Source organism: Mesoplodon bidens (assembly GCF_964165515.1).
Source record: "Mesoplodon bidens genome assembly, chromosome: 8".
Lineage (NCBI taxonomy): Eukaryota > Metazoa > Chordata > Mammalia > Artiodactyla > Ziphiidae > Mesoplodon > Mesoplodon bidens.
This window is the reverse complement of record NC_138165.1, coordinates 108504427-108531952: the sequence shown is the minus strand read 5'-3', so window position 1 is coordinate 108531952 and position 27526 is coordinate 108504427. Positions and strand designations below refer to the sequence as shown.

General features: G+C 52.6%; 1 protein-coding gene across 3 annotated transcripts in view; it reads right to left on the bottom strand.

Annotated features, from left to right (window-relative positions):
- Nucleotides 1-27526, bottom strand: part of SH3BP4 (SH3 domain binding protein 4) — a 94593-nt gene that overhangs the window by 7151 nt on the left and 59916 nt on the right. For 2 of the 3 annotated variants that reach the window (XM_081241742.1, XM_081241741.1), the window contains 2 exons: nucleotides 13646-13893; nucleotides 6199-8558 (listed from right to left, as the gene is read on the bottom strand). In XM_081241742.1, coding sequence (XP_081097868.1) covers nucleotides 6199-8558; nucleotides 13646-13763 — 2478 coding nt within the window. In that variant the 5' untranslated portion in view covers nucleotides 13764-13893. Of the gene's footprint in view, nucleotides 1-932; nucleotides 1441-6198; nucleotides 8559-13645; nucleotides 13894-27526 lie in introns of those variants that run through there. The other variant, XM_081241743.1, reaches the window with a different exon arrangement.

The window sequence follows — 27526 nt, the reverse complement described above, 5'->3', positions numbered from 1 at the left end:
TGTGGGACCACCTGGCAGGAAGCCCCCAGGAACCTCCCTAAGTGCACAGCAGGGAGTTAACTGTGTCCCCTTCTGGGGGATACAGAGATTTTGCTCCTGATTCAGAGAATCCCCCCACGCCATCCTCTCCAGCCCTAGCTCTCCCCGATCTCAACATCCCCCCTTATTTTCATTAGTTTTCAAGGTTCTCGGTGTTGATTTCACCCCACACCTCACTCCTAAAGCAACCACCCACCTTGACTTATATCCTACAGTAACTTTCCCTTTTTCAGAGAAACTTCTCCGAGAGCCCAGAGCATCCTTCCTTCCTTCCTTCCTTCCTTCCCTCTCTCCCTCCCGGCCGGCCAGGAGGACAGACACTGTGCCTCTCGTAATCCCCCGAGTTGGGAATAATCTCTTACACTGAAAGCGTGTTGTTGAACGAAAATACTTGCAGTTCTCAGAGAGCTGGGTTCCTCAGGGTTCTGTCTGCCACCCTCCACACACACACACACACACACACACACACACACACACACACACACACACACACACACACACACACACACACACACACACACACACACACACACACACACACACACACACACACACACACACACACACACACACACACACACACACGCGAGATGGCCATCACCCAAATCCACACAGTTCTACAGCACGAGGCAAATCCTTCTCTCTACTCAGTGCTGAGCGCTGTCATCAAGTCCTGGTACAAACACAGAGCAGTGTCGTCTGCTTGGGCTTTCGACCTCACTCAGAAAACCCTTCCCCAAACCCACAAACTGTATCAGAAGCAACATTAATGCCCTAGAAACAGAGGAACATACTCTGTCATTTCTTGCCTTCATGAAACAAAAAAAACACCGACATCGAAACCCAAGTCTCAGAGAGGTGAGGAGAGTGTATACACACCAGCAGGGCTGTTAAGGCGTTCCCTGTCATTCTCAGGCCTTGCACGCTCCGAAGTGACACCCACTGCCACGCGCCAACGCTGGCTCCTCCTGTCTCTGGAGGGCTCCTACAGCTCGCAGAATGTTGTCACGGAACGAACAGGGACAAGCGTGCAGAGCCACGGGGCCGGGACCTGGCTCAGAGCAGCGTTGGTAATGGTGAGACCAGGCACCACTGCCCTACCGGAGACCGAGGACCAGGGCACCTGCCCAGCTGGGGGGCCCGCAGGCTCCACGCAGACACAGAGCCGCCTGTACGTGCTCTCCAGGCGTGTACAGAATGCAGAATATGGACAGCGCAGGGCAAACTCAGGGGACTGAGGAACATCCGCAGTGTCTACACTGTAGACCACTAACACAGGCCGCCTCTGGGAGACGGGCTGGGGGCCTTCTGCTGCTGCTCCTCAGGACTGGCAAACAGCAAAGCAAAAAGCAGTATCTGCTGTTTTTACAAATAGAGAAGTCAATGAGGATGATCTTCATTCTGGAAAAAAGCAAAACCTGGGGTGAGCCACGGCAGCGGGGCAGACGCCAGGACCCCAGAGGCTCTGACGGTCAGCACTGATGTGCACGTGGCCTGGGAACTGCCCCTCTTGGCCACGCTGCAACCCAGACCCAGGGCCATCGGCCGTCCAATCCCCACCTGCCAGGGCAGGATGGAAAAACACCCAGGGCTACTGCACAGGGCGCCCTCCTGCTAAGGTCGGCCAGGTCTGAAGGCAGATGTGGGTAAAAGCCAAGGGATCCAGGCACAAGTGTGTGAGGGGCTCCCCGCCTCATAGCACTTCTGTTTGACCTGTAATTTTCATCTCTGACCTCTGCTAAAAATGACCCGCCCACTCACTGCCTTAACAAAAGGAGAATCCAGGGATGTGTGTGAAAATTAGATCCTCCACTGCCAGGTGTCCTGGTATTCTGAAAGAATGATACTCAGAGGGTGAGGGGGGGGAGGGGGAGACTGGCTGTCACCTGAGTGGCTCTTGAGACTAGAAGGCAGCAGAGAGTAACACACCTGGATCCCCAAGGAGCAGGGACACACCTGGATCCCCAAGGAGAAGGACACACCTGGATCCCCAAGGAGCAGGGACACACCTGGATCCCCAAGGTGCAGGGACATACCTGGATCCCCAAGGAGCAGGACACACCTGGATCCCCAAGGAGCAGGACACACCTGGATCCACCTGGCTCCCCTTCACGTCCCCTAAAACACTTAACAGCCCCCTCCCCAATGCCCACAGAATAAAGCACAAGCATTATCCAGCCCAGGTGGCTGCGTGCTTCCCTCCCATCCCGCCATGTACCATCATCTTGATTCAACCCAGCCTCCGGCCTCTCCCAGCCTCTGGTTCGACCCCATCCCATTCCTCTGCACCCTTGGCCCTTGCCCATACTGTACTTTCAACCCGACAGCCCCTCCCTGTTGGATGGGATTCTGCACATCCCTCCCTGAGTCAGGGGGGATGTTTGCCTTTCCCTGGTCCACCCATGCCAAGGGGATCTTTTCTTCGGGGCCCATTACGAGTCTGTCTTGCACTCCTGTGGTTGTTCACTTGGCATCTCCCTCCGGGGAAGGCCCGGCACCCAGCATCCCCACTAAGCACACAGGAGGCACCCAAGAAATGTTGAATGAGTATGGAGCGCAAACACCTGCCCCTGGCTGGCCGTGATGGCTCTTCTGAGCTCTGTTAGAAGCTGCAGCCATATACCCGCCACCCGTTCTCGCTGGCCTGTTTTTGACAACAGAATCTGACTTCAAAAGCTCTTCAGATAGGTGGTGCCCATTCCAACCCACAAGTCCCCCCAGCTAAGAGATCTCCAGGGGTTCATTCAATGACCTCTAATGCCCGGGGGCTCTGGGAGCTCTGTCCACTCTGGCCACTCTCTTTGGGGTGAGCCCAGCATCATGCCTCCCCCCATTTTCACTATAGTCGGGGGAGGGGCATCCTCGGTGTTGGATGGCCATCCTCTGTCACAGACATGCATGGCTTCTACTGGAGAGCTGGGTGGACCGGGCACAGAGGGGCATTTTCCACGGTGGTCACACCATGCGGGTGAGCAAGGGCAGCAGAGGCACAGCAGGAGGTCATACAGTTACATAAGATGCCTCTGGACCAGCTCTGAGATTGAAAATATGCGCTAAAACAATAGGAAGTGGGGACAGAACCAGAGAACAGAAACACATCTGACCTCACGAGACTGCGTCCAGATCAGATTCTTAGCCTGCATCCATTCATTCATTCACTCATTCATTCACTCATCAGCTATCTGGTTGCTTCCTATGTGCCAGCGTCCCTTCCCTCGTGGAGTTCGTATCCAGTTAGGTTAATGACAAGAACCACGAATACAAGTAAACAAGACCATTTCAGATTCGAGAAAGCACTGTGAAGACAATGATACAACAACACAGAGGGTCAGTGACCCAGAGACACAAGGTTGCTTTATCCAGGGTTGCAGGAAAGGTCTGACAAGAGGACATTTGAGCTGGAATCTGAAGGACGATAAAAAGCCACGACGTGAAACTGGGGGAAGAGAATTCCAGGCAGAGGGAACAGCATGTGCAAAGGCCTGGGGCAGGGCAGCTGGGTGTGTCCAAGATACAGAGAAAAGGTCAGAGTGGCCGGTGTGCAGGGGCAGGTAGGGGCCCCCGGGCTGTGTTAGGCGGGGCTGGGTCTTACAGGGCCTGTGGGGAACAGGAAGGGGCTGGACCTCATGCTGAGGGCAGTGGAGGGATGGACAACTCAGTTCTTGATTCTTTTTTCCTTCCCATCTCCCCGCAAATTTACCATCCAAAACCTTCACCACTTCTAATTCATTCAATCACTGCTTCCAAACCAAGGAGCCATACTAAGCAGAAAACTACCTTCAAAATGAGAGGGGTGGGGAAGAGGTGGTCTGGCTGCAACAGGGTTGGAGCGGGGGCGGGTTAGATCAGTGGCTGAGGCCCCAGGAAGCCTGACTGCTCACTGGTTTGTTACGTCCCTGGAAATAAAACACCTGGCTTCCAGTGACTCCTGAGACATGCTGGGATAAATCAGCTTGTGGTTTCTAGAAGTCTGGCCAACCATTCAAATCTGCCAGCCCACAAGATGAAGAGATAGGAGAGGAGCGGGGGGGGGGGGGGGGGGGGGGGGGGAAATGCTGCAAAACCAGTTTCACTTCTGTACCGCAAATCTAACCTGTCTCAGGGCCATGTTCCTGCCAAGGTCAAGGTTCATTTCCTCCTCTCTGGGAGTGCTGGTGGCTGTGGGCCTGGCAGGGGCGGGGGAGCGGGGGGGCAGGGAGAGCGTCTTGGACGCACTCAGACCCCCGTCCTCACACACACTAACCCAAGGAAGCCACCTGAAAAACCTGCTCTCAGAGAAAGTTCTCCAAGTTGAATAAAAAAAGATGAAAAGAAATGAGGAGGAAATGGATGTGAGAGCCACCCCTGTCCAGGGCGGGACGAGGCCGCTTAGGTTGATGCATCCTGCACCTCTGCCGGTTCCAGGTGAGCATTTTCTAGTTGTGAAGAAGGAACGGTCAATACCCCTTATGTTCCATGAATGCACATCATTCCACCACTGACGGAGGATCCCAGTTGGACGCTCACCCCGGCCCACTGTGCGAGGTCCATCCACGAGGGCACCGGGCAGCTCGGGCTGGAAGCAAGCTCCGGGAATTGATCTCACAGGTGGGCCGGCGAGGCGAGCCACTGAAGGGAGGGTCCTGGGTCCCAGCTGTGCAGGAGCCCCATCCAGCGCAGGGAGAGCTTCCTCTGATGCCCATCCCCACCCCCGCCTCCCCTCTCCCCGTTGCCATGACAGCCGGCTTCCTCCTCCCCCACCCAACTGAAGCTGCCATCAGCGACCCATCAGCGATGGATGCCCCCAACGACCCCCTGGATGCCACCTCCAATTCCCGTCTCTCTCCTCCGGGCAATGTCAGGTTCTCACCTTGCTCCATGCATCTGGCACTTTCTAGTATCTTGGGGCAACCGACAAGGGGTCTTTCTTCATGCCCCGATCCCTTGCCGGACTGCAATGCATACTCCCTGCAGCAGGGGCCATGCCACCGTGGACCGTATCCCTTCTGTCCCCCCAGCCCCATGGGGCAGCCCAGGACGTGCATGCAATGATGACCCTCAGCTGTACACCTCCGTCCACGCGTGCATCCTCGCTCACGCAGACACGCCTGGCCCATCCGTTCCAACAGGCATTCGCTCAGGATGGCAAGTGCTGGGGGGAAGCAGGGGAGTTGAAGCAGCAGAAATTCAGGGGCGCTGGGAGTCACACCTCACAGAGAAGAGGAGGCGAGAAGAACTGTGTGGGGTCGGCGGAACACGAGAGAAAAGCCTGTGACCGAGGCCTGGGGGTTTCCCGTGGGAACAAAAACCAGGGGCGTGTCCACATCATGAGGACCAGGAAGAGACTCGAGTCGGCTTCTATCACAGAAAGAAGTCGACAGAGAATGTCCGGCACAGATCTGACTAGGGATGCCCAGAGGACATTAGGCTTCTCCCAGGTAACTCCTCCAAGGCCACCACAACCGAACCGGCAGTTACAGTGGACTACCTGTGGGCGGCATGACCAGCGCAGAGCACAAGCCTGTTGGAGGCCGTGATCGGGTCCAGACAGCTTCCCATTTGGCTTGCGGGCCGGCTGTGCCCAGCAGTGGGACTCCCCCCTCTTTACTTCTTAGGGTCCAAGTTCCCAGTTGTGCTGGCAAAACAGAGGCCGTCCTCACCCCAACTCAAACACACGCAAGAAGGAGGAAGAGGAAATGACACAGAGAGAGGGGAGAACCTTCAAGTAAGGCCTGGAGAGAAAAATTCACAACAAGATAAAGTCAGACTTTGGTGTGGTGGTTCATCAAACTTTCGAGTCACAGATCCCGCTGGGAATCTGATGAAAGGATGGATCTTGTCCCAAGAGATCTAAACAGGGGCGGGTGGCGCACAGGGCCCCCCTTGCGTCCCTGACCACGCAGGCAGAGATGCATTCCGGACCTCCAGAGGAGCTCACAAATTCAGCAGGAAGAGACCTGAATGACCCTCGCCGCAGTGGCTTCGAGTTGTCTGGGGGCCCCTACCGGTCCCACGTCAATGCCTATCCCCAGGTGTGTGTGAGTTTCTGGGAGCAGAATGGGGGCGCAGACACCGGTCCACTGACTCCAGACACCACACCCGTTCCCACACGTGCAAGGGAAAGGCTGAGGCTGGACCAAGTCCCATCCACCACGAATCCAAGCCCCACCGGGCACTTACCATCATAAGCTCCTTCTGGAAGGATTTCCGGTCTTTGTTCTCCGTGCTGTTGCAGTCCTCCTTCAGCTTCTCCAGGACGGACGCCACCCGCTCGGGCTCGCTGTCCAGCTCGGCCCGGCAGAAGAAGGTGAGCGGCAGGTTCCCGTAGCCCAGGGCGTCGGCGAAGGAGCGCCAGCTGCTGATGTTCTCCATGAGTAGCGTGCGGACGGAGGCGTAGATGTAGGTGAGGAACTTGCACGGGCGCAGGATCTGCTCCAGCAGCACCGACGTGCTCAGCTCGGGCCCGGAGAGGAGGCTGGGCCGCGCCTTGCCCACCACCAGCACGTTCTTGGCGTGCACGAGGCCGACCCTGCCCTGGTGGTAGCCGATGTACCACTCCTTGGTCCACAGCTGCCCCTTCAGCCGGATCTTCTCCTCGCTGAGCAGGGCGATGGCGTCGCCCTTCTTGTACTCCAGCAGGTAGTGGTTCTTGCTCTGCCGCACCACCGTCTTGAGTAACTTGCCGAACTTGAGGCTGGACACAGGGCGGTCCTGAAAAGTCGGGTACTTGGTGGTGGCAGCGAACGGGGACAGGATGATCTTCCCGACCTCGTTCTTCTTGAGGAACCGTCTCTGCCCGGATGGCTTGATGGCACTTTTCGGGGGTGGCTGTGGGGTCTGGACGCAAAACTGGGTCAGGATGGCCTCCTGGTCGTCTTTCACCTGGACCCGCAAGGTGAAGTCGGAGAGCTCGCTGGCGCTGTGGCAGCTGATGGAGAAGATGAGGCGGCTCACCTTGCCCAGCTTCACCTGGAAGCCTCTCACGGCCTTGGCCTGCTCGCTGGCTTTGACCTCGTAGTTGGTCATGTTGGAAAACATGCAGACTCGGAGATCCTGGGGCCTGGACAAGACGAACTGGTGCTTGCCCCAGAGCTGCAGTGCCACTGGGGCCGGGCTAGGGGCCTGGCGGGTGACCTCGCTGACCAGTAGGGTCTTGGGGGCACAGTCATGCCCGAAAATGGTCACCACCGTCTTGAAGGATGGGTGGATGTGTTTGGGGCCGTAGAGACCCACGGTGACTTTTTTATTGATGAAGTCCCAGACCGTGGAAGGGTAGAGGATGTTCGGGCCGTGGGCAACAATGGCCAGGTACATACAGGGCTCCAGGTTGTCCAGCTGGACCTGGACCGTGTCCCCATAGCTGTAGGTGTGCGGGATGGGGACGTAGGGCCCCTCCTTTGAGTCGCTCCTCAGGCACTGGAGGCCCACTGTGCTTTTGCTGAAAATGTCACTTTTCACCTCAGCTGAAACCTTCATCTCCAAGACAATGTGGGTTTTCACCTCTAAGGTGCTCAGCTTCACCTCCAGCACCGGGCTGATGCAGCTGCACCTGTCGCTGTTGAGCTCCAGCGGGGGGTCCAGCAGAGCCTTCATGGAGATCTGCTGCGTCTCCCCTGGAGCCACGTGGCCTTCGGGCACGTGGATGCTGATGTTGGTGTCGGGAAGCTGCACGGCGCCCCCCGAACTCTCCAGCTTGCACACGATGTTCGTCTCCACCGCTTGGGTCTGGCCCCAGCCGGGACTTTGGCCCAGCAAGTCCAGGTCGTGGCAAGACCGGGCCAGCTTCCGGTGGCTCAGCCAGGCAGCCCGGAAGTCCTCCCGGCTCTGGAACTGCTCGGGGGCTGGCGATTTCAAGCCCGTGAAAAACCCCGAGGATGCGGGAGTGTCAGACTTGGCTTGGAGGACGGAGAGTTCCGAGAGGCTGTAGGAACGCTTGCTCCGGAAGAAAGGGTTGTCCCGCCTGACCGTCGGCTCCGCGTGAAGGCGGCTGGTGGCCGGCAGCTCGTCGAAGATGTTGCCGGCACTGTTGGTCGTCGCTGAGCTGGACTCGGTGAATGAAGATGTGCCCGTATCAAAGAGGAGCAAGTCCACGGTGCTTTGGGGAGTCGGTAGGTCCACGCTGGGCATCGCTGGCACATTCCCATTGAGAAATGGGTTTGTTTGGACACCGTTCCAGAAAGGATTATTACTGTAGGTTTTGCTTGACTCCCTCCTGTCATCTGTCCATCCTCCGAGCAAATCTAACTCCTTGGCTACTTCGTCCGGGCTGTCTGGAAGATTGTCGATCATCCCGCTGTCACTTAAGGTGGAGTTCCGGTAGTTTAAGGGCTGCACGTAAGAGGAAGGGATGTAGCCCATCTCCGTGGTGTTGTGTGCGTACCACCACTCCCCGCCTGACGTGTCCAGGACGTAGAGGTGGTCGCCCTTGGAGAACTTGAGGGTGGTGAAGTTGGTTGGGCAGTAGTCCTTGATTGCGATCACTTCCTTTGCATTTCCAAAGGGCGTGGGATTGTCTGCGAGCAAGGCACTGGGAGAAGGCACTGCGGAAAACACAAAGAACAGGAGGTGAGGGCGGGCCCTCAGGGCCCGGCAGAGCATCGTCAAAACCAGGGAGAAGAGAGGTCTGGAAAACCATCACCCCCCACAGGGAGAGACGAGCCCGGCAAGTAAACAACAGAAACAAACCCAAGTAAAATCCGGTGGGCGATTCACCTGGCCGACAGCCTAAATCGAGCGCGTTGTCTCTCCAGATTCCATCACATTCCAACGCACAGTCTGAGTCAGGTGGAAAGGCCACGGTCTCTCCACCATCCACAGAAACATGAATCAGCATAATGGAATTATCAATATGTCCCAGGTTTTAAACATCTCATTTTGACTCAACTTTTCTATTTGTTACTGACTTACCGGGACTGCTGCTAGGTCGAAAGAGAAGCTGAATGTGATTTACTTAGAAAACACAGTGATGCTGAGTTAAGTGACCCACTGCATGTAACCAGGGACTGGAAAAGACCTGCAACAGAATCTCTCGGTGTCTAAGAGCTGATTCCATGTCCTGCCTTCAGCATAAAATACATAAACCAAGGGGGAAGGTTCCCTTGACTATCAGGCCCGTTTCCTGGTTTCCAAGTTGAACCCATTCTTCATCAAACTGTTTATATGAAATAAGATTTTTGAGGTTGGTCTCTTTCAACCTCTTTTTTTTTTTTTCTTTTTTTTTTTGCGGTACGCGGGCCTCTCACTGTTGTGGCCTCTCCCGTTGCGGAGCACAGGCTCCGGACGCGCAGGCTCAGCGGCCATGGCTCACGGGCCCAGCCTCTCCACGGCATGTGGGATCTGCCCGGACCGGGCACGAACCCGTGTCCCCTGCATCGGCAGGTGGACTCCCAACCACTGCGCCACCAGGGAAGCCCTCTTTCAAACTCTTTTAAAGGATCATTCGGAACAACATGGAAATGGTCTCTCTGTTATCCCTTGAAAATCAAAGGTTTAGGTCTGGTCGTAATTCACATTCTTTTTGAACAACTCTTTAAGCAATCTGAAAAATCTCAACAGTTTAAACAGCAACTCAAGCTAATTTATGGTTCTTGGCGTTCAACTGCGTGTTACCAAGGTAGACAGCAATTGGAACAGCAAAAAAAAAAAAAAAAAAAAAAAAAAAGGGTCATCTAAACAAGTAGGGTGTGTTTTGAAAAATAACAGATAATGAGAAACCAGTGTTTTCTCTCCCTCCCATACATAACAAAGTACATATACTCAGAGGATGAAGAACCTTCTTTCTGATGGAAATAAGCCCATATATTTCTCTCCAACCCTCCCATCCCAACTGTCCCTTGTTTTATGGAGTCTGCTGCCTTCCTGAAACAAACAAATGAAAGTAAACTTTTTTTAGTTGCTTATGTAAACAAGCAAAGAAAGGACTACATTTTTAGTGGAACTACACCTACATCTTGCCTAATATATGATTAAGTCAACAGACATCCTATTCTACCAAACTGGCTCCCCCCCCACAAAAAAATCATTTGCCAGTTTCCCTTTCCTTTAAAAGGAAATAGTGAGGGGACTTCCCTGGCGGGCCAGTGGTTAAGACTTCGCCTTCTAATGCAGGGGTTGTGCGTTTGATCCCTGGTCAGGGAGCTAAGATCCCACACACACACAAAAAAACCCAAAACATAAAACAGAAGCAATACTGTAACAAATTCAATAAAAACTTAAAAAAATAAAAAAGTCCACATTAAAAAAAAAAATCTTTAAAAATAAATAAATAAAAGGAAATGATGAAAATTAAATTGCATGTCCTCAGCAAAGTCTCAGGCAATAAAGTAGGAAGCTTCTATTTATTTACACTAACTAAATTACAGAGATATGCTTATTAGCAGGGTATGAACCTGGGCCTCGAAGGCTGTCACCTACCACCCTGTCTGGGGTGTCGGGGAGAAGCTGGTACTGGGATCACCAGACCTGGGATTTGAATCTACACCCTTAGCAGTGGTGTGATCTCCGGAGCCCGACATTCTTCACGATGGATGAACCACCTTCCCTCGATGGGCACCGGTGAGGATTAAGCAAGATGGTGGTGATGAAGTGATTAGCACAATGATGCTTAGTACAAGGTAAAGACTCACAAAATGTTACGTTTAAATAGACATCTCCGGCCCCCTCCTAATTTAATTTTTCTCCATAGCATTTATCATTAACCAATATAAAATGTACCATACATATTTATGTTGGTTTTGTCGGAGAGGGCTCCATTGCCCCTCTAGGGTGTAAGCTCTGTTAGTCTATGTTTTGCTCGCAGTGGTGTCCTTGGAACAGGGCCTGTGTCACGTAGCAGGTGCCCAATAAACATCCGTGGAATGAATGCTCATCCTGTAAGCTTACAACAGAGACGTCATATCCATGTTATTGGGACAAGGTGTTGTCCAAAGGCTAAGTTAGAATCCCCCTGGGCTGTGCCCTCTGCTATAAAATCACACCAGAGAGCAATCACTTAACACTGAAGCGGGGCAGTGAATAAAAACAGCCAAGTCAAAGATAATGGCTTCGAGGGGAGGTGGAAGAAGGCAGATGAGTCAGCTGGGGTCAGGGGATAATATAAGATTTTCCCTCCCACTTTGTTTTCCAGTCACAGGCTCCAGTTTCCTTGACACATCTAATGAAAATGTCACATAAAAATTAAAACCAAGTGAAAATCAAAGAAAGCTGGCCAGCTACTAAAATCTTGTTAGAATTCCTCACAAGTTATATTCCTGTTATGTTCCTCCAGAATAATTCCCTTACAGTAATATTTTTTTAAATTAAAAACCAAAGCTGTTAGGCAGGCTGTGTACATAACCTGAGAAAACGTATCAGTGCAAATGATCACTTTAGTCTTCTTACCAGACTGGAGAATAAAAATGGTTTTACTCAAAATTCTAAGCACTCTCCTTAGGAGAGGAGCAGTAATAGATATTTCACTCAAGGATGAGGCTTGTCTGATGGGAGACGGCGCCCCTTCCTGTTGGGCCCCCGTGGAAGTGGACTGCGGTGTGAGCTCCCTTCCAAGACAGGCCCTCTATCAGACAAGGGCCACAGACACCTGGGGTGTACACAAGGCTGGGGCTTCTATCCAATCAAATGCGGGAAAATCCGTATCGAATTCCATCTTAATGAATTCTGGAGAGTGTTGCCAGATTCCCAGGTACCTTGATTTTAATACAAGAAAAATATCCCTGGGTGTCAGGAGGTTCAGTTCACTGAATAATACATTTCCTACCCTCTGCCTCGGTTCTTATGCAGGAAAAACATTCATTAGGGCAGAAGATTCTGCAGCAGATATTCTGTCTGGAATAGATTCCCACCTTGAAGCCGATCTTACCATCGGCATGTGTGGGGGGCAGCTGGGCCGAAATGCTGCCTGGGCCACAGCCTGCGCCTCGGGAGTGGAGTCAGGGGGTCTCTCTCCTCCCCCGACCCCCCCAAACTAACCAGCCCCTCCTCACATCCCCAGCTGTCTCGCCTGCCTTCCTCCCCCAGCTGCAGTGTTCTTTTAGGAATAACAGCTCCTCCCAGATCAGCATTATCATCATCATCATCTTTTAAAATTCAGCTCTCTGCCCCTCGTTTCAAAATCCCAGCCCAGGGCTTCCCTGGTGGCGCAGTGGTTGAGAGTCCGCCTGCCGATGCAGGGGACATGGGTTCGTGTCCCGGTCCGGGAGGATCCCACGTGCCGTGTTGTGGCTGGGCCCGTGAGCCATGGCCGCTGAGCCTCCGCGTCCGGAGCCTGTGCTCCGCAACGGGAGAGGCCACAACAGTGAGAGGCCCACGTACAGCAAAAAAAAAAAAAAAAAAAAAAAAAAAAAAATCCCAGCCCAAACTGCATGACTTGAGCTCCCAGTTTCCCGCTTCAACCATGACTAGCTGGGTTACAAAGTAAGAAAACAATGCCCATTACCAGACTATGAAAAACAAATGGCGTGATTATTTATAGCAACACCCAATAGGTCCGCTGTTCTTATTAATAAAACCTCATAACTCCCTTGCTAGTCTTTTCTTTAAAAGAACATTTTAAGCAATGCTCAGGGCCACAGGCGTAAAGGACAGACAGGAAGAAGAGGAAGTTGAGGGTAACTGGAAGAGAGAAGAAGGAAGGCAGAAACAGGCACGTTACGATTTTAGTATATCGGGGTCGTGCATCATGATTTTATCTGGGGGGTAGCAGATTAGTTCCAGAAATATTTATTTAGCACCGATTTTGTGCCAGGGGCTAACGACACAAAGGTAAAGCGAAAGCTCTTGCTGTTGAGCTGTCTGTGGGCAGCGCAATGGATCATTTCAACAGAATTCGGTAAACGTGGTGGGAAAGTCAACTGACGGTGGTGATGGTGATGAGGACGATGAAGCACAAGCTGCCAGGAAGCTCACGGGAGACACTGACCATGGCCAGTGAGGGCAGGATGGACTCCAGAAGGAAAATGACCCACTGGCATCCACCTCGGTGTCCAAAAGATAGGCTTTATCACCAGCCCAGTTTTACGTGGCTGTTAGGGAAACCCCGGGGCCACCTCTAAACCAGGGGTTGGCAAACTCTGGCCCCCGGGCCAAATTCAGCCGTCCGTTTCTGTAAAGTTCTGCTGGAACACAGCCACGCCCATTTGTTTTCTCTCTTCCGTGACTGCTTTCTCATTACAATCTCGGAGTTAAACAGCTGTGACAGAGGCCGTACGGCCTACACAGATTCAAGTATTCACTCTCTGACCTTCTGCAGAGAAAGCGTGCTGACCCCTGTCCCCGGCCCCCCTTTTAGTCTCCAGTGGCTCTCAGGACCTCATCGACTTAGTACACTGTCCTTCCCCCTACTTTTGTACACCACCAAGCTCTTACCTTAATGTCACCAAAACTCATGAAAAGAGAAACATATTCTGCATTAAGAAGAAGTTTCATTACAAAGAGGAAAATTCAAAACAACCTCCCAACCCATCAAAACAAAACAAGTGGCTATTGTTCCAGGGCTGAATTCATAACACGATGAAGTTTAGAGAGCTAAGATTTAATGATCTGAACGTGAACTTGGCAGCCTGTAAGTAGAAGAGTCCTTGGGTCTTAGAGCTCTTGCAAACCCCAGCCAGTGCCGTTCCCAGGAGCTCACCTTTGACATCATTAAAGCTTGTTTCTGAAAACCCTTCACTCAGGTCAATCAAGGTCCCCTCAGACTTGCACCGCGGGAGGCCGCTGGAGTTGGCAGCTCGGATGCGCTGAGCTGCCATCTTGAAACTCTCTTGCCGGGTGAACGGCTAAGGTTTCATATTTCCCCTCCACTTATTCCAGCAATTGCTGAAGCTTCTGTCTCAGGCAACCATGCTGCGCTACGGCATCAGCTCTGCAATGTGCTTCTTCCTGTGAGCAGGGGAAGAAAGGAATTTCCCTTGAGCAAGTGAAACACGGTTAAAGAGTAAACTGATGGCAAGTGGGAACCCTCTTTCCCCCAGAGGCCGTGTCACTTTTCCTGGCCCAAGGGAGCAGAGTGGGGCTCACTCCCCGGATTCTATGCCCACTTCATGCCCGTCTCATCTGGCCTCGTGCTGCACACAGCCCGGGCAGTGTTCCCTATCCTGCTGTTTGCACTCCCTCTTCCTGGGGCACAATGAGACTTGTGAGATCTGCTTGAGCACCTGGCCGGCCCATTCATTACAGTCAAAGAGGAGGACAAAACAGGATCTGTCCACACCGCGAGTCCCAGGGTTCAGGGAAGGGGAACTAAATCTCCTTCTGCCCAGAAAGTGGCCGGTCCCATCGTAGGAACAGCCACCGCTGTGATTCCAGCCCCGGGCAGGCAGCACTTGGCATCGCTGCAGTGGGTGTGAGGGGGCGGCTCCCTGCCCACACGCTCCCTAAGTCCCCCCTGGACCCCAGATAAACAAACACAAATAAGACACACGTGGCCACTTGTGGATATAAGGTATAGGAATACACAACACTCACTTACTTCTATTTGTGACTCATGCATCAGCACTCACAAACATACCAGTTATTTGAAGGAAGGGGTGAAGCACCTGGATGGTTTCCCCAGTTGAGTGGGATCCCAGGTTACTTCCATGCCTGCCCTGGGAGGTTACAACGGATGTGACCACACGCTCGGACTCCCTTTCCCGCCCCCGGGCTCCTCTCCGCAGAGAACTGTGCACGGAGCCGGGCCCCCAGGAGAGGACAGCAGTGACCCAGCTGGAGGCACGAGGCAGCTGTGGCCAGGAAGTGCTGCCGGGCTTTGTCTCCCGGTCCCCACGCAGTTGCATGGCTCCTCCGCACCCAGGGTCCACCCTCCAGCCAGGGACACCGGCCCCCGCCCATCAGCCGCGGTGGCCGCACGGCTCTGTCCGCACAGGCTGTGCTGTGTCGGAGCCGAACCAGAGACCTGGTCACCGGGCTGTCACGGCTCTGCCCCGACCAGGCAGCCTGTGGCCGCGTGTGGAGCTGTTTACTGACTCAAGAGAACGTGAAAATACTTCGGATCCAAAAGATGAAGCCTCCTTTCCTGGTGGGAATCAACGCAGAGGATAAAATGGGATTCGTGGGCGGGTGGGCGGCGAGGAGAGCTTTATGATGGTTTCGAGCCCGCAGTCTGTGTGTGACGGGCTGTCACATTAATGACAATTCCTACCTGAGATTCTGGGTCTGACCGGGCCTCTTGGGAGGCGGCAGGTGGACACAGGGGAAGGAGCTGGGAGGCGGCGGCGGTTACGGCCAGGGGATGCGGTTACGGCCAGGGGATGCGGTTAGCTGCGGGATCTGACGGCCCCCCCACCCCAGGCCAGGCTGCTCCCGGGACTGGGACTGAGAGATACGCCCAGAGAGGGGACCACCCTTCCTGCTGCACAACCTCCAGGCCCCCCATCCCACAGGCTCCTGCTCAGGACACGGGAACCCCAGCAGCGGTGCGCGCCAGGACAAAGGACGCCAGGGCTTTCCCAGGGCAGCTCATCCTGACCACGCTTCGAGAGATGGAGTGAAAGAGGCCCCGGCCCTGGCCCCCACCGCCCTTGGGAGTATTACCAAGTCCCACTCACTACGGAGCATCTAGTGGAGGGTTTTAAAAGAAGCCGAGACGGGCACAATCTCGAGGCCTTACTGCACAGCCCTGCTCCCAAGGACCCCAAGGCCTGCTGCACCAGTGAGGCTCTGCAGAACCGGGCCAGCTGCCCAGAGGAGGTGAGGTGCGCCTGGGTTCTAAGCGGGGTGGGCAGGGGGAATAGCCAGGCAGAGCAGGGCACGCAGGCCTGGAGGACACGGCGGGCTGAGCACTGCAGAAGCTGGAGGGCAGGGGCCAGAACGTGACGGCCAAGGGTCTAGCCTCGGCCCTGGACGCTACGGGAAGCCACAGAAGGCTTCTGATAGAGAAACTTTGGCTGCTGATGACATAAATGGAAGCAGCAATGCCGTTTTGTCTTTCAAAACTCCTGGCACAGTTTAGGAGAAGCTGCTGAGAGAGCTGGTGGAGGGGAGAGACACAGGTGGACATGGCAACGGAGAGGGGATGTCCAGATGAACCCCAGCCCGCCTCAAAGCCCCGCACAGACGGCCACGGCCTCAACAGAGGAGCTGAAGTCCGGATGGGGTGGATTTTACCCAGGGCTGGGAGAGTGATAGCCGAGAACTCAGCTGAGGCCCCTACAGAACACTGGGACAGCTTGCCGAGAGCGGCCAAGAAAAGCGGAAATTAACATTTAAGAGCGATCCGATTCCTGCCGCCCCTGCCAAGAAGGCAGGAGGGCCGGGGGCGGTGGGGGGAGGGGCGCGGAAAGCAGGGCCTCAGAGCTGGGCAGGGAGAACAGAGCACAGACCACCACTGGGACTCTGGGAGACATTCCTTGTTTCTGTTTTCTCATTGATGGGGGATACAATGATTACCCTGAGCCACTGTGTGTTAGCAGCTACATAAAGAGATGTGCAGTCCTTTTAAAACACAGATACACGCACTGAGCTTGCCATTCAAGGAAGGTGGAAGCCACTAACTGCGCGGCCCTGACAATGTCGCCACTTACCAGCCAGGGACTGAAGTCTGAGTCTGATTCCCGGACCACCAGAAGCCTCGTTCACAGGAGCTTCAATGCGCCCATTCACTCTCTCTTCCTCGGGACCAGGACCCTTTTGTCCCGTGATGCTCAATGCCCCGTGGGCAGCCCAGAATGGCAACTTTTCCCAGGGGCAGGGGGAGACCGTCCTTGGACCCAGTCCTGACATCCACCAATACATTTGCAGAGTGCAGACACCAACCTTCGCCTCAGGCATGTTATTTTACAGCAGAGAAAGACAGGCAGGCAGCCTGGCTGGGCCACGCCTGGGGGGCTTGCCCCTCCTGGCTGGCACCTCCTGGAGCTGACACCCTCAGGGTGAGGGCTCAGGGCTGAGGCTCTCTTTGCAGGGACCCGCCTGCCGGAGGCGAAGCTACAAGATGCTGTCAGCTTCCCGCCCTGCTTAACAGAGCTCACCACACCTTTGCGGCTGCCTGTGGCAGTCAGATCCCTGAATACTCCCTCCCTGGTGCAATCCGTATGTGACCTTAATTTTCTCAAAGGTCCCTCCTGCAGCTCAAAACCCTCCAGGTGTGACTTGCTTTTAAAGGTGGACCTCCCGCCCTGGCACTCAGAGCCCTCCGCTGCTAGGCTCACCCGGGCACCCAGATTTATCACTTACCTCCACCCCCATGTGAACCAGGGACACACTTCTCAAGCATGTGTGTTTCACCTTCCGCTCCCTGGAGCTCGCTGCCCTCACCTGTGGCACCAGGAAAACCGTCTTCTCTCTCCCCACCCTCTTTCTGCTCCACCCTCCTCCCCACAGCCCTGCAAGCTCCTGGTTGACTCAATGTGCTGACCTCAGCTCTGTAGCCAGTATCCTGGAACCTCAAATTCAAGTGGCCCAAGTTCAAGGCCACGTCACTTGAATTAACCCCTGCTTTATTAGAAAATAATGTGGGAAACTGAGTTATTTGTAGTGAGGTGGATGGACCCAGAGTCTGTCATACAGAGTGAAGTAAGTCAGAAAGAGAAAAACAAATACCATATGCTAACACACATATATGGAATCTAAAAAAAAAAAATGGTTCTGAAGAACCTAGGGGCAGGACAGGAATAAAGACGCAGACGTAGAGAATGGACTTGAGGACACGGGGACGGGGGAGGGGAAGCTGGGACGAAGTGAGAGAGCGGCATGGACATATATACACGACCAAATGTAAAATAGCTAGTGGGAAGCAGCCGCGTAGCACAGGGAGATCAGCTCGGTGTTTTGTGACCACCTAGAGGGGTGGGATAGGGAGGGTGGGAGGGAGACGCAAGAAGGAGGGGAGATGGGGATATATGTATATGTATAGCTGACTGGCTTTGTATACAGCAGCAACTAACACACCATTGTAAATCAATTATAGTCCAATAAAGATGTTAAAAAAAGAAAAGAAAAGAACGTGGGGGTAGATGACCTGATGCTCTGATCTGCTTTATAATGAGCTCACAAAGGTTCACTAACACTGCATTTCACTGCATGTTATACTAGTATATATTACTATACGCTATGCTATTTTTTCTATTTTTTAACCATTTCTCTATTTTCTAGTTTAATTTTTATTATTACTTTCATTATTAATTATTTTTACCATTTTCTTATTTATGTACATATTTCAAAATGTCCACAACAAAACATTTTTTTAAATTAGGAAAGTAATACTAGGAAATCTTCATCACCTGCCTTTCCACGAGGGACGTGTCAGGAATGAAGGTGTGTGTGTGTGTCTGTGTGTGTCTTCTTCTGACTGGGAAAAACTCTAAGGAGCCCTAAATCCAAATGCCCAGGCGGTCTGAGCCCCCTCACAGCACAAGTGGATGTGGTTGGGTTCCCACTTACTGACAAGTGACCCTTGAACGCCAGATTCAATCACCGAGGGCTCCCCTTTAGGACTGGTGGGCATCCGGCACCTCCCAGGTCCAAACCCAACTTGGGGTTTGCACCAAACCTCCTCCCCAACTTCACCATCTCAGCCAACAGGTGAAGGGCTCCCTCAGCCAGCCCCAAAGCCGATGTCCGTCCCCAGCGGCCCCTCCCTTAACCCGTCTCTGTGGAGGGTGTGCACTGCGTGTGCGCACGCCACCCCACGCCACCACGGGCAGCTCCGGCTGGGCCCCCCTCAGCACCTCCACGCCACTGTCACCTCTCAACTCACTGATCAGCTCCCTTCCACCAGGTCTAACGCGTCCAGCTCTGTCTGCCCTCCCGCAGTCCACCCCTCAATTAGCAGTCAGGACTTTAAAAAAGTCAGTCGGGACTCTGTTCAAAACCCTCCAAAGCTCCTTAGGTCTTCGTGCTTACAGTGCCCTCAAGGCCAGCATCCTGGGTCCTGCTGGCTCTTTGGGCCCATTTCTTGAAGTTCTCTCCCTCCCACTGCAGGGCCTTTGCACATGCTGTTCCTGCATCCTGGGAGGCCCCTGCCTATTATTCGCCAGACTGGATCCCTCACTGCATTCAGGTGTCTGCAACAGCAACATCCCTCAGCCCACCCTCTTCCCCTACTTTCCTTTTTAACACTAGACATATCCTGTGCTCTTCGCTTTCTAGCCTGATTTCTCCAAGAGAACGTAAGCTCTCCGAGGCCACGGGACTCAGCCTGTTTCCTTGCTCCCTACAGAGCAGGCTTTCAAACATGAATGAACAAATGAACTCCATTTAAATAAAGAGTACAGCCTTGGAGCTATGTGGTAGGTATCCCTGGGATAATCTCCTTGAAAGAGCCCAAATCCCCCAAGAGTGTCAAATGCCCCCCCAGATGGCTGATGTGACTTAATTATACTCAGCAGGCTAAATTTAGGAATCTTACCCTTTTTTGGAAATCCAAGTTATACATTTCTGAAACACTGATGGGTTAGCTGCGTGGGCACCTGGGATGTACGTGGGCAGCTTGGCCTACAAGTTCGGCCACCCTCCACTAGGGTCTGGACTTCACCCATGGGCCCTGGGAGCCATCACCTCTCCGGGACAGCCTGCAGCTGCATATGCACTCCTGGTCAGGGCGGCCGGCACTGGACCTCAGGACATCTCAGAAGGGTAGGCTGTGGTAGCCCCTGCATCCCCCACCCCCGAAACCACGCCTCGACTTGGGAAGCCTCCGCTCCCCCCTTCACCTCCACACGGTAGGAGTCAGGTCTAAGAAGTCAGGAAGGGACATTAAAGCTTTACTAATGACTGAGTCACAGCTAATGAGGTTTTCTTATCTTTAGTATGAAGGCCAATTCACTTAGAGAGGAAAGAGCCTGCTGCCAGTGCCTCCCTGCTAACTACGGGGCTGGCCTCTGAACAGATGACACCGTTGTACAAGGACAGACTTATTTACAGATTCCGGTGGCAAACTCGCGACCCCGCACACAGCCCCTCCGCTACCCCTGTGGATCTGCCACTCCCCAGATCCTAGAATCCCAGAATATTCTTGTGGGGGCCTGTATGCCAACGCTCTGCCCGAGGAACAATTAAAAAACAAACCAACCAAGAAAAATAACGGAACACGAGCATCTGCAGGATGGAGAGCACCCTGGTCAGGACCCCAGCGTGTGCACGGCCAAGCGCCAGGTCCTCCGGGTGGCCCAGACCCAGGAGGTGCAGAAGGAAGGCACTGGGCCTGGGCCCCTCCCGCAGGAGGGCATCGGGCATCGGGCATCGAGACTGCCTTTGGCTCCTCCCTGGAGAATTCTGTTCCGTGCCTTGTTTAAGATGACTCATTCTCCACATTTGACTTTAATTTCTGGAGTAGGAGTATCATGTTGATTTCATCACATTTCCTCCGGGTTAAAAAGAAAGCGTGAGTTTCGACCGGCTCCGAGGGATGTCAGTCACCAGGCTCTGTGGACAGACACTCCATCCCATCTGTCCCCGCCTCACTCTCTCCCCAAGAAGGAACATGTTCCCAAGGAGGAAAGTAATCCAGAGATACCCTCCCTCCCAAGCTGATCTGCTTCCTGTGAGCAACTGCCCGAAACCCAACGCCCTGGGCTCCCAACCCGACGGGCTGCCGCGGAGAAGCCGACATGCCCGGTCAGGCTGCAGGGATGGACCAGGGACATCTGGTTTCACACCCCCCCAGGTCGAGGAAGAGCCCGTGAGGAAGGCGAGCTGGTGGTGACCCAGCGGGGTGACAGTGAGCCTGTCTGCGCGCCTGTAGACGTCTACGACATCCTTTTCCCTCCAAAGCAAACTGCCCTGGAGGGAGGCCCATCCCGCAGACTCCAAACAGCACCCCAGCTCCCCCCGCCTCCTGATCTTTGACCCGACCGGTCTGGGCAACGGCCCCAGTGGAAAGGCAAAACGTGACTGGTGTCCCCTTTCCAGGCTCTCCTCTCTTGGCAGGGAAGGCACAGGCTCCGGTTTCGAGACCACGGTCCTACACAGTGAAACTCGAACCTTCCCTTCGCGGTGGCGGGACACTTCCTCCCACCTACAGGAGCCTGATCTCCAGAACCCTTCTGTATCCACCTGGAGCGGAGTCGAAAGCGCTGCCCGGTGGCCTGGAGGAGGGCTGCCTCCTTTGGGGGGAAAGAGCATGGCCCCATCGGAGAGAGGGGACCACAGGGAATCAGCTGGTCGTTCCAGCGTCTGGGATGTATTTCACTTTGGTTCAACAGTGACCTCAATTTATGAGCAGCAGCAGCAGCAGCAGCTATCGGAGGCCCCCAGCAGGCCATCTGGGCAGAGTGATGAGGTTCGCGGGCAGAATCGTGTGTCCTGGTCCCCGAGCACCTCCCGAGCAGGGGACCACATTGCCTGGGTGAGCAGCCCACGAGAGCTGCACCTACTTCTAGGAACAAGGCTCTTGTGTGCAGGCGCTGGGCTGGCAACATGCACACGTTCAAGGCCTTCTCTGTCCACCCAAAGCTGGTGACTCAAGCTCAACACCCCCTCAGGCTCTACGGGGTGCATGGGAGGGGACCCCGCAGTTGTGGGTGCCCGCTTCTCACTTGCTGCTTTTATGGTGTAAAGTGTGATCGTTGGAGAGAGCTGGCCCAATGACTCGGGGTGTTTTCACCAGCCAGTGACAAAGTAAGAAAATCAGAGTCTGGAGAATCACGGGTTGCGGGCAAGGGTCAGGGAGGGGAAGGGGTGGCCAAGCCCCTCTCCACCGCCTCTGCGGCGCCTGAGCCTCTTACGCCCTGGCCTCTTGTCTCCAGCCTACTAGATGCCCAGCTGCGAGACTGCGCTTCAGGGTGGGCTGGACCAATCCCATCATTTTCTTGGGTAAAAACAACAATCTCAGACTTCCCTGGTGGCACAGTGGTTAAGAATCCGCCTGCCAATTCGGGGGACATGGTTCAATCCCTGGTCCGGGAATATCCCACATGCTGCGGAGCAAATAAGCCTGCGAGCCACAACTACTGAGCCCACGTGCCACAACTACTGAAGCTCTCGCGCCTAGAGCCTTTGCTCCGCAACAAGAGAAGCCACTGCAATGAGAAGCCCGTGCACTGCAACAAAGAGTGGCCCCTGCTCGCCGCAACTAGAGAAAGCCCGCGCACAGCAACGAAGACCCAAAGCAGCCAAAAATAAAATAAAATAAAAAATAAATAAATTAAAAAAACAAAACAACAACAATCTCAGCCTCTTCAGAGGCTCCTACAGTCTGTAGAAGTCAATCCAAACCTGGCTTGTCTTTCCAGACCCTCCTTGCACTAACTCACCCTCCATGTCCACGTCAAACTCTCATTTGGATGCCCTGAGCTCTCCAAGCACAGCGACTGTTTCTTTCACTCGGCTCCAAACACCCCCCAGCCATCCCCTGACCTTAAGCCTCCATCTCCCTCTGCACCCCACTGACTTGAAGACCCAACAGTGCCCCCAGTTTCTGCTACGTTAGAACCTACCCATTTGACAGGGACCCCCGTCAAACAGTGCATTTGCAGGGGGAATCCTACCTCTTCTCTGAGCTCTCTGGGGACTCATCCGTCATCTTCTCTGGGCACTTAACTGCTTGCATTCTGGGCATCACAGCTGTGATTCTGCACGTGATTTCTTAGTTCCCTAACAACTCCCCTCGTTTCCTCGAAAGCCAACTGCATACCTGGCTCCTCTGTAATCCTCCAGCACCAAGCACAGTGCCTGGCCCAAGCTGGTGTGTGGTGCCACCTGTTGAAAGGACAAATGCTCCACCCAAACATTTATCCAGCACCACCGTGCAGCGGGGACCACCAAAGACACAAGTGGATGGAGACCTGGTCCTTTCCCTCAACTGCTGATCATTTAGTTGGGATGACAACGTGTATGAAACTGACCCCAAGAGGAGGGGGACGGGTGATGTCTCCACCACACCTTCCGGGCCTGCTTGGGACCTTCCGGGCCTGCACAGACCTTCTGGGCCTGCATGGGACTGGAAGCCCAGACACCTTGGTTTGCCCAACACACCGTGTGTGCTATGTGGATGCCTTCCACTCACATGTCCTCCTGCCCCATCACCCTGCTGCTGACAACAGCAAGGAGTTCAAAGACGACCCGACACGTGCATGTCAAGTGCTCCCCAAGCATGGGGTTTAGGAGGTCTGGTGGGGTGGGGTCAGCCTCCCCGAGTCACATGGGAAGAGCTGCAGCAGACAGGCTGGGGAGTAAAATCTTGTGATCAGCCCAGACTAGAAAAACTTCCCCACTCTGGTCCCCAGCCAGCGACTAGAAAGAAAAAGCACGATTATCTCTGCAGATGTTACAAAGGACATGAGAAGAGAGGCCCATTCACTTGACGGGCTGGTTGGGGGTAGACTCAGATTCCTGACCCCCGTTTGATGAGTTCAACAAAACTGCAAAACATAAGCACTGGAAGGCCATGTGGTTTCCAAACATTAACCATTGATCTACTGTCTTCCTTAAAAAAAAAAAAAAAAAAAAATCAAATTACTGGGCTTCCCTGGTGGTCCAGTGGTTAAGACTCTGTGCTCCCAATGCAGGGGGCCTGGGTTCGATCCCTGGTCAGGGAACTAGACCCCACATGCCAGAACTAAGACCCGGAGCAGCCAAATAAATAAATAAATGTTTTAAAAAATCAAATTATTTAATATTTCTCTTTAAACCAACCTACTTTAACAATGTCAGTTTATTCAAGAAAGTTATTTTAAAGGCAGCTTTCTATGTCTTTAAAAAGGCAGCTTCTATCCTTTACAAAGAAAGGTCTTCCTTAGATATACGGATAAATCTTTTCTAGTATATATTAACTTAAAACATTTTTTTAAAGTTCATCTTAGCTACCATTCTGGGAAACACAAAGAAGCTGGTGCCACTCATTTTACAGGTGAGGAAACTGAGGGTCTTCTGGTTTTTATTGAAAGGGGTTTTCCCCGGGGTTCATTTCTGAGACTCAGATAAAAATGCCAGATTCAGACAAGCTAGCTTGCCTGGGGAGGCAGCTCCTAATGCTTCATGATGCCCCCAAATCTACTGATGGGTTCTCCTTAATGATAGATGAACTCAAGTTCAAGTTGAAGTGAAGACGGGGGAGGAGGCAAGAGTTGCAGAGACCAAAGTGGTAGCGGGGTGGGGGGGCGGGTGATGAGCAGGGTGAGAACATGCCCCAGGCAGAGACCAGAGCCACGCCCACCAGACGGCACCACTGAAAACAACCAGCAAATACAGTGAGAGCCTGTCGATGGGCCCCCAGAGCTGGGAAAGAGACGGCTACATGCGGCCCAACTCCTGAGGACCGAGGTGAGGTCCGTGCTCAGCTGACTGGTTCACTGCTGCGTCTCAGCCAGACCCGCCCCCGGATGGAAGAACTGTTTCAGTTTTATCCACCCACTTATCGAGGATCTGGCATCTAGCCCAGTAAGCAACCAATGAAACTCATGGAACGAAGAAATTTCTTTACAGAAGTTCTACCGTGTCCACGAATGACGAATTGAGATATCCCGGGCAATAAACCAATCACTGATCTATACACTTCATCAATATTTATTACGGGAAGTAGAGAGGACAGGATTCTTATTCTGTCTCCCACCCCACTGCCCCTCAAACTATCTGTCCTTAGGGAATCAAAGATGTAGGTGAACTGACTTACGTACAGCACGGTTTACAGTGATCCAGGAGGGGTTTCCACCTCCAGGACGGGTTACGTAGCTGTTAAAATTTGTTGTCTAATACTCAACAGAATGGAAAACCCATACAACAGAACGCTGAGAAAAATGAAATCCACAAACTTCACAATAAAACTCATTCCACTTTGTTCTTAGAAATGTATGTTTACTAGAAAAAAGAAGAGTAATTTTCACACCAAATGCTGACAGCAACCACGTCCAGGTATGGCAATCGTATGGATCATTTTGTTCTTTATTTTTCCTAAGTTTTCTACTTTTTGTAATTAAAAAAAAAACACATTTTATAAAATAAACTTCCAGTCTCCTTCCCAAACACCAGGATTCCAGCAGGTTCTTTGCAGCCTTGCAAGGTCATTTTCTGAGCGTATATAACAGTATGCCATCTGTGGGGTTAATTCCTAACACTTTCAAACACTTGACTGAGCACCTAGAACGATGTATTAATCCCAGTGGATCTAAATCCAGCCTTCCCAATTCCAGCTCCATGACTTGGGGAAAGTCATTTTCCCAATAACTGAAAAAAATGCATTCCTATTCCTCCTGGCCTCATGATTCTACTAACTAGGAAACAGAGGATATGTGATTGTGATATTGTGATTTATAGTATATATTTTATATATATATATATAGGTCTGTGTTCTATTTCTGGCACAGAGCTCCTAAAACCCTGGGGGATTTCTTAAGCAAATAGAGCAGTAAAGGTGTCTTTTGTTATGTTAATGAGGTAACTTTGGGGCCGCCCCCAGGTAACCTAAAGATGGGGGCTTTCAGTCCTGCCTTCTGACTTCTGCGGAGGGGAGAGAGGCTGCACAGTTGCATAAATTACAGATGGCCAATGATTTAATCAATCATGTCTGTATAATGAGCCCCCGGTAAAAGCCCAAGGCTGGAGTTCTGAACGCTTCTGGGCTGGTGAACACACGGAGATTTGGGGAGGGGATGATAGGAGAGGGCATGGAAGCTCCGCGCTCTTTCTCCATACCTTGCCTTACGTGTCTCTCCCATCTGGCTGTTCCAGAGTTATACCTTGTTATACTAAACCTGTAATCTAATTAGTAAAATGTTTGACTTCTGTGAGCTGCTCCAGCAAATTAATCAAACCCAAGGAGGGAGGGTCACGGCAAGCTCCAATCTACAGCCAGTTGGTCAGAAGCACAAGTGACAACCTGGACTTGTCATGGGCGTCTGAAGTGGGGAGGTGGGGGGACAGTCTTGTGGGACTGAGCCCTCAACCTGTGGGACCAGACTTCATCTCCAGGCAGACAGTGTCCGAATTGAGCTGACTGGCTGGACACCCAGCCGGTGTCTGAGGATTGGAAGCTGTTTTTGGCAGGAGAAAGCCCTTTGCAGGAAAGAGCTCTCTGCAGGAGGCCCCTCTGTCCTGTCACTAACCTTAAACCAGGTGCCCCCATGCACTACTCACCTCTGGCCCTAGCACACCTTTCAAATCTTTTGATCACGAAATCCTCTGCCTAACCTGTTGGGTTCCTTCCGTAGATGGAAGAAGTGGAAATGAAGAATAAGTAATTAACAGATGACGAGATCTCTTCCCTAGCTCCCCCTTCAGTAATTTCGCCAACAAACTGAACAAAATAGTGTCTAAAGATAGACCACGAGGAGTTGACAAGCCTGTACACAAGCCTGCACACAGTGGGGGATGGCCACAGCGCTGACCCTCCCTACCTCAGTGATTAACTGAGATGACTTCCCTGTTTCCCTTCAAAAGCTTTCATGGCTAAGCAGAATCTCTGGAGGTGGTTTTTTGGGGGACGCGGAGTCCACCATCTCCCCAGATGGCCAGCATTCCGATTAAGGGCATCTTTCCTTTCTACCAACACTTGTGAGCACTGATGCGGCGAGCAGCGGGACCTGATTCAATAACAGAATCATTCCCGATGGAAAGTCATCACCAAAGCTCCGACCAGCGGGGCTTGTTTTCAGGTCTGAGGAGGGGGAGCCCCCTGACCTGCTGCTCACCGAAGGCTCCCAACTTTCCGCTACTATAAACGGCAGGGTGGTTGGTGGCCATCTTTACCCCTAATCTTCCTCTGAATTTTGGATTATTTTCTTAAGATGACTTTCTAGTAGAGGACGAAGCATTGCCAAATGCTTTCCTGGAAAGCTGCAGACATTTATCCTCGTGACAGCACTGGGGGTCTGTTTTCACCCTTCCGCCAGCAATCTGAGAAAACCTTCCCTAATATGACAACTGGGCAACGAAATACCAAGTTTAAATTCACATTCCTTTGACCATGGGTCAGAAACTTTCAAATATGGACTACGTCTTATTTCTTATTTCCTGCTTCGTGACTATCATTTTGCATCCTCTGCTTGATTCGAGTCTGAAATTTAATATCAGTTTCAAATATCTTCCCCACTGTTGCTCACCCACACCCATCCATTTGCTAACTTTAGGTAGAGTTCTCTGACCCTATCAATCCTTCCTTTGTAATTTCACCCTGAAGCACAGAAAAGGCTCCCCTAATGAAAAATGTGATAAACATTTCACATCTATTTTCCTCTATTTAAAAAAAAAAATGGTGTGTGGACCGACCTCAATGTACAAAGAATTTATTTTGCTGCTCAGCAAGGAACTTTACAAAATTAATTAGCAAACAGCTAAGCGATTACTCCTTTATCAGTTCCCGGACAATCTGGCCCCTCCGTGATGTCACCTTAATGCTTTTTAAATGTGTATAGACACCAGGGTTTGAATCTGGCCAATTCCATGTCATAAGTCTGCCTATTTTTGTAACAACACCAGCCCTTATGTAACTCCGGGAGCTTTACCAAGTTTGGCCATCTGGAAGGACCAGCCCCCAAGAACCATTCCATTTCAAAGTCTCCTATCAGTTATTTGAACCTGTTTTTTCCCTCCAAATGAACTTCAAAGTAATTAAGTAATATGTCTTCCCACCTCTTCATTC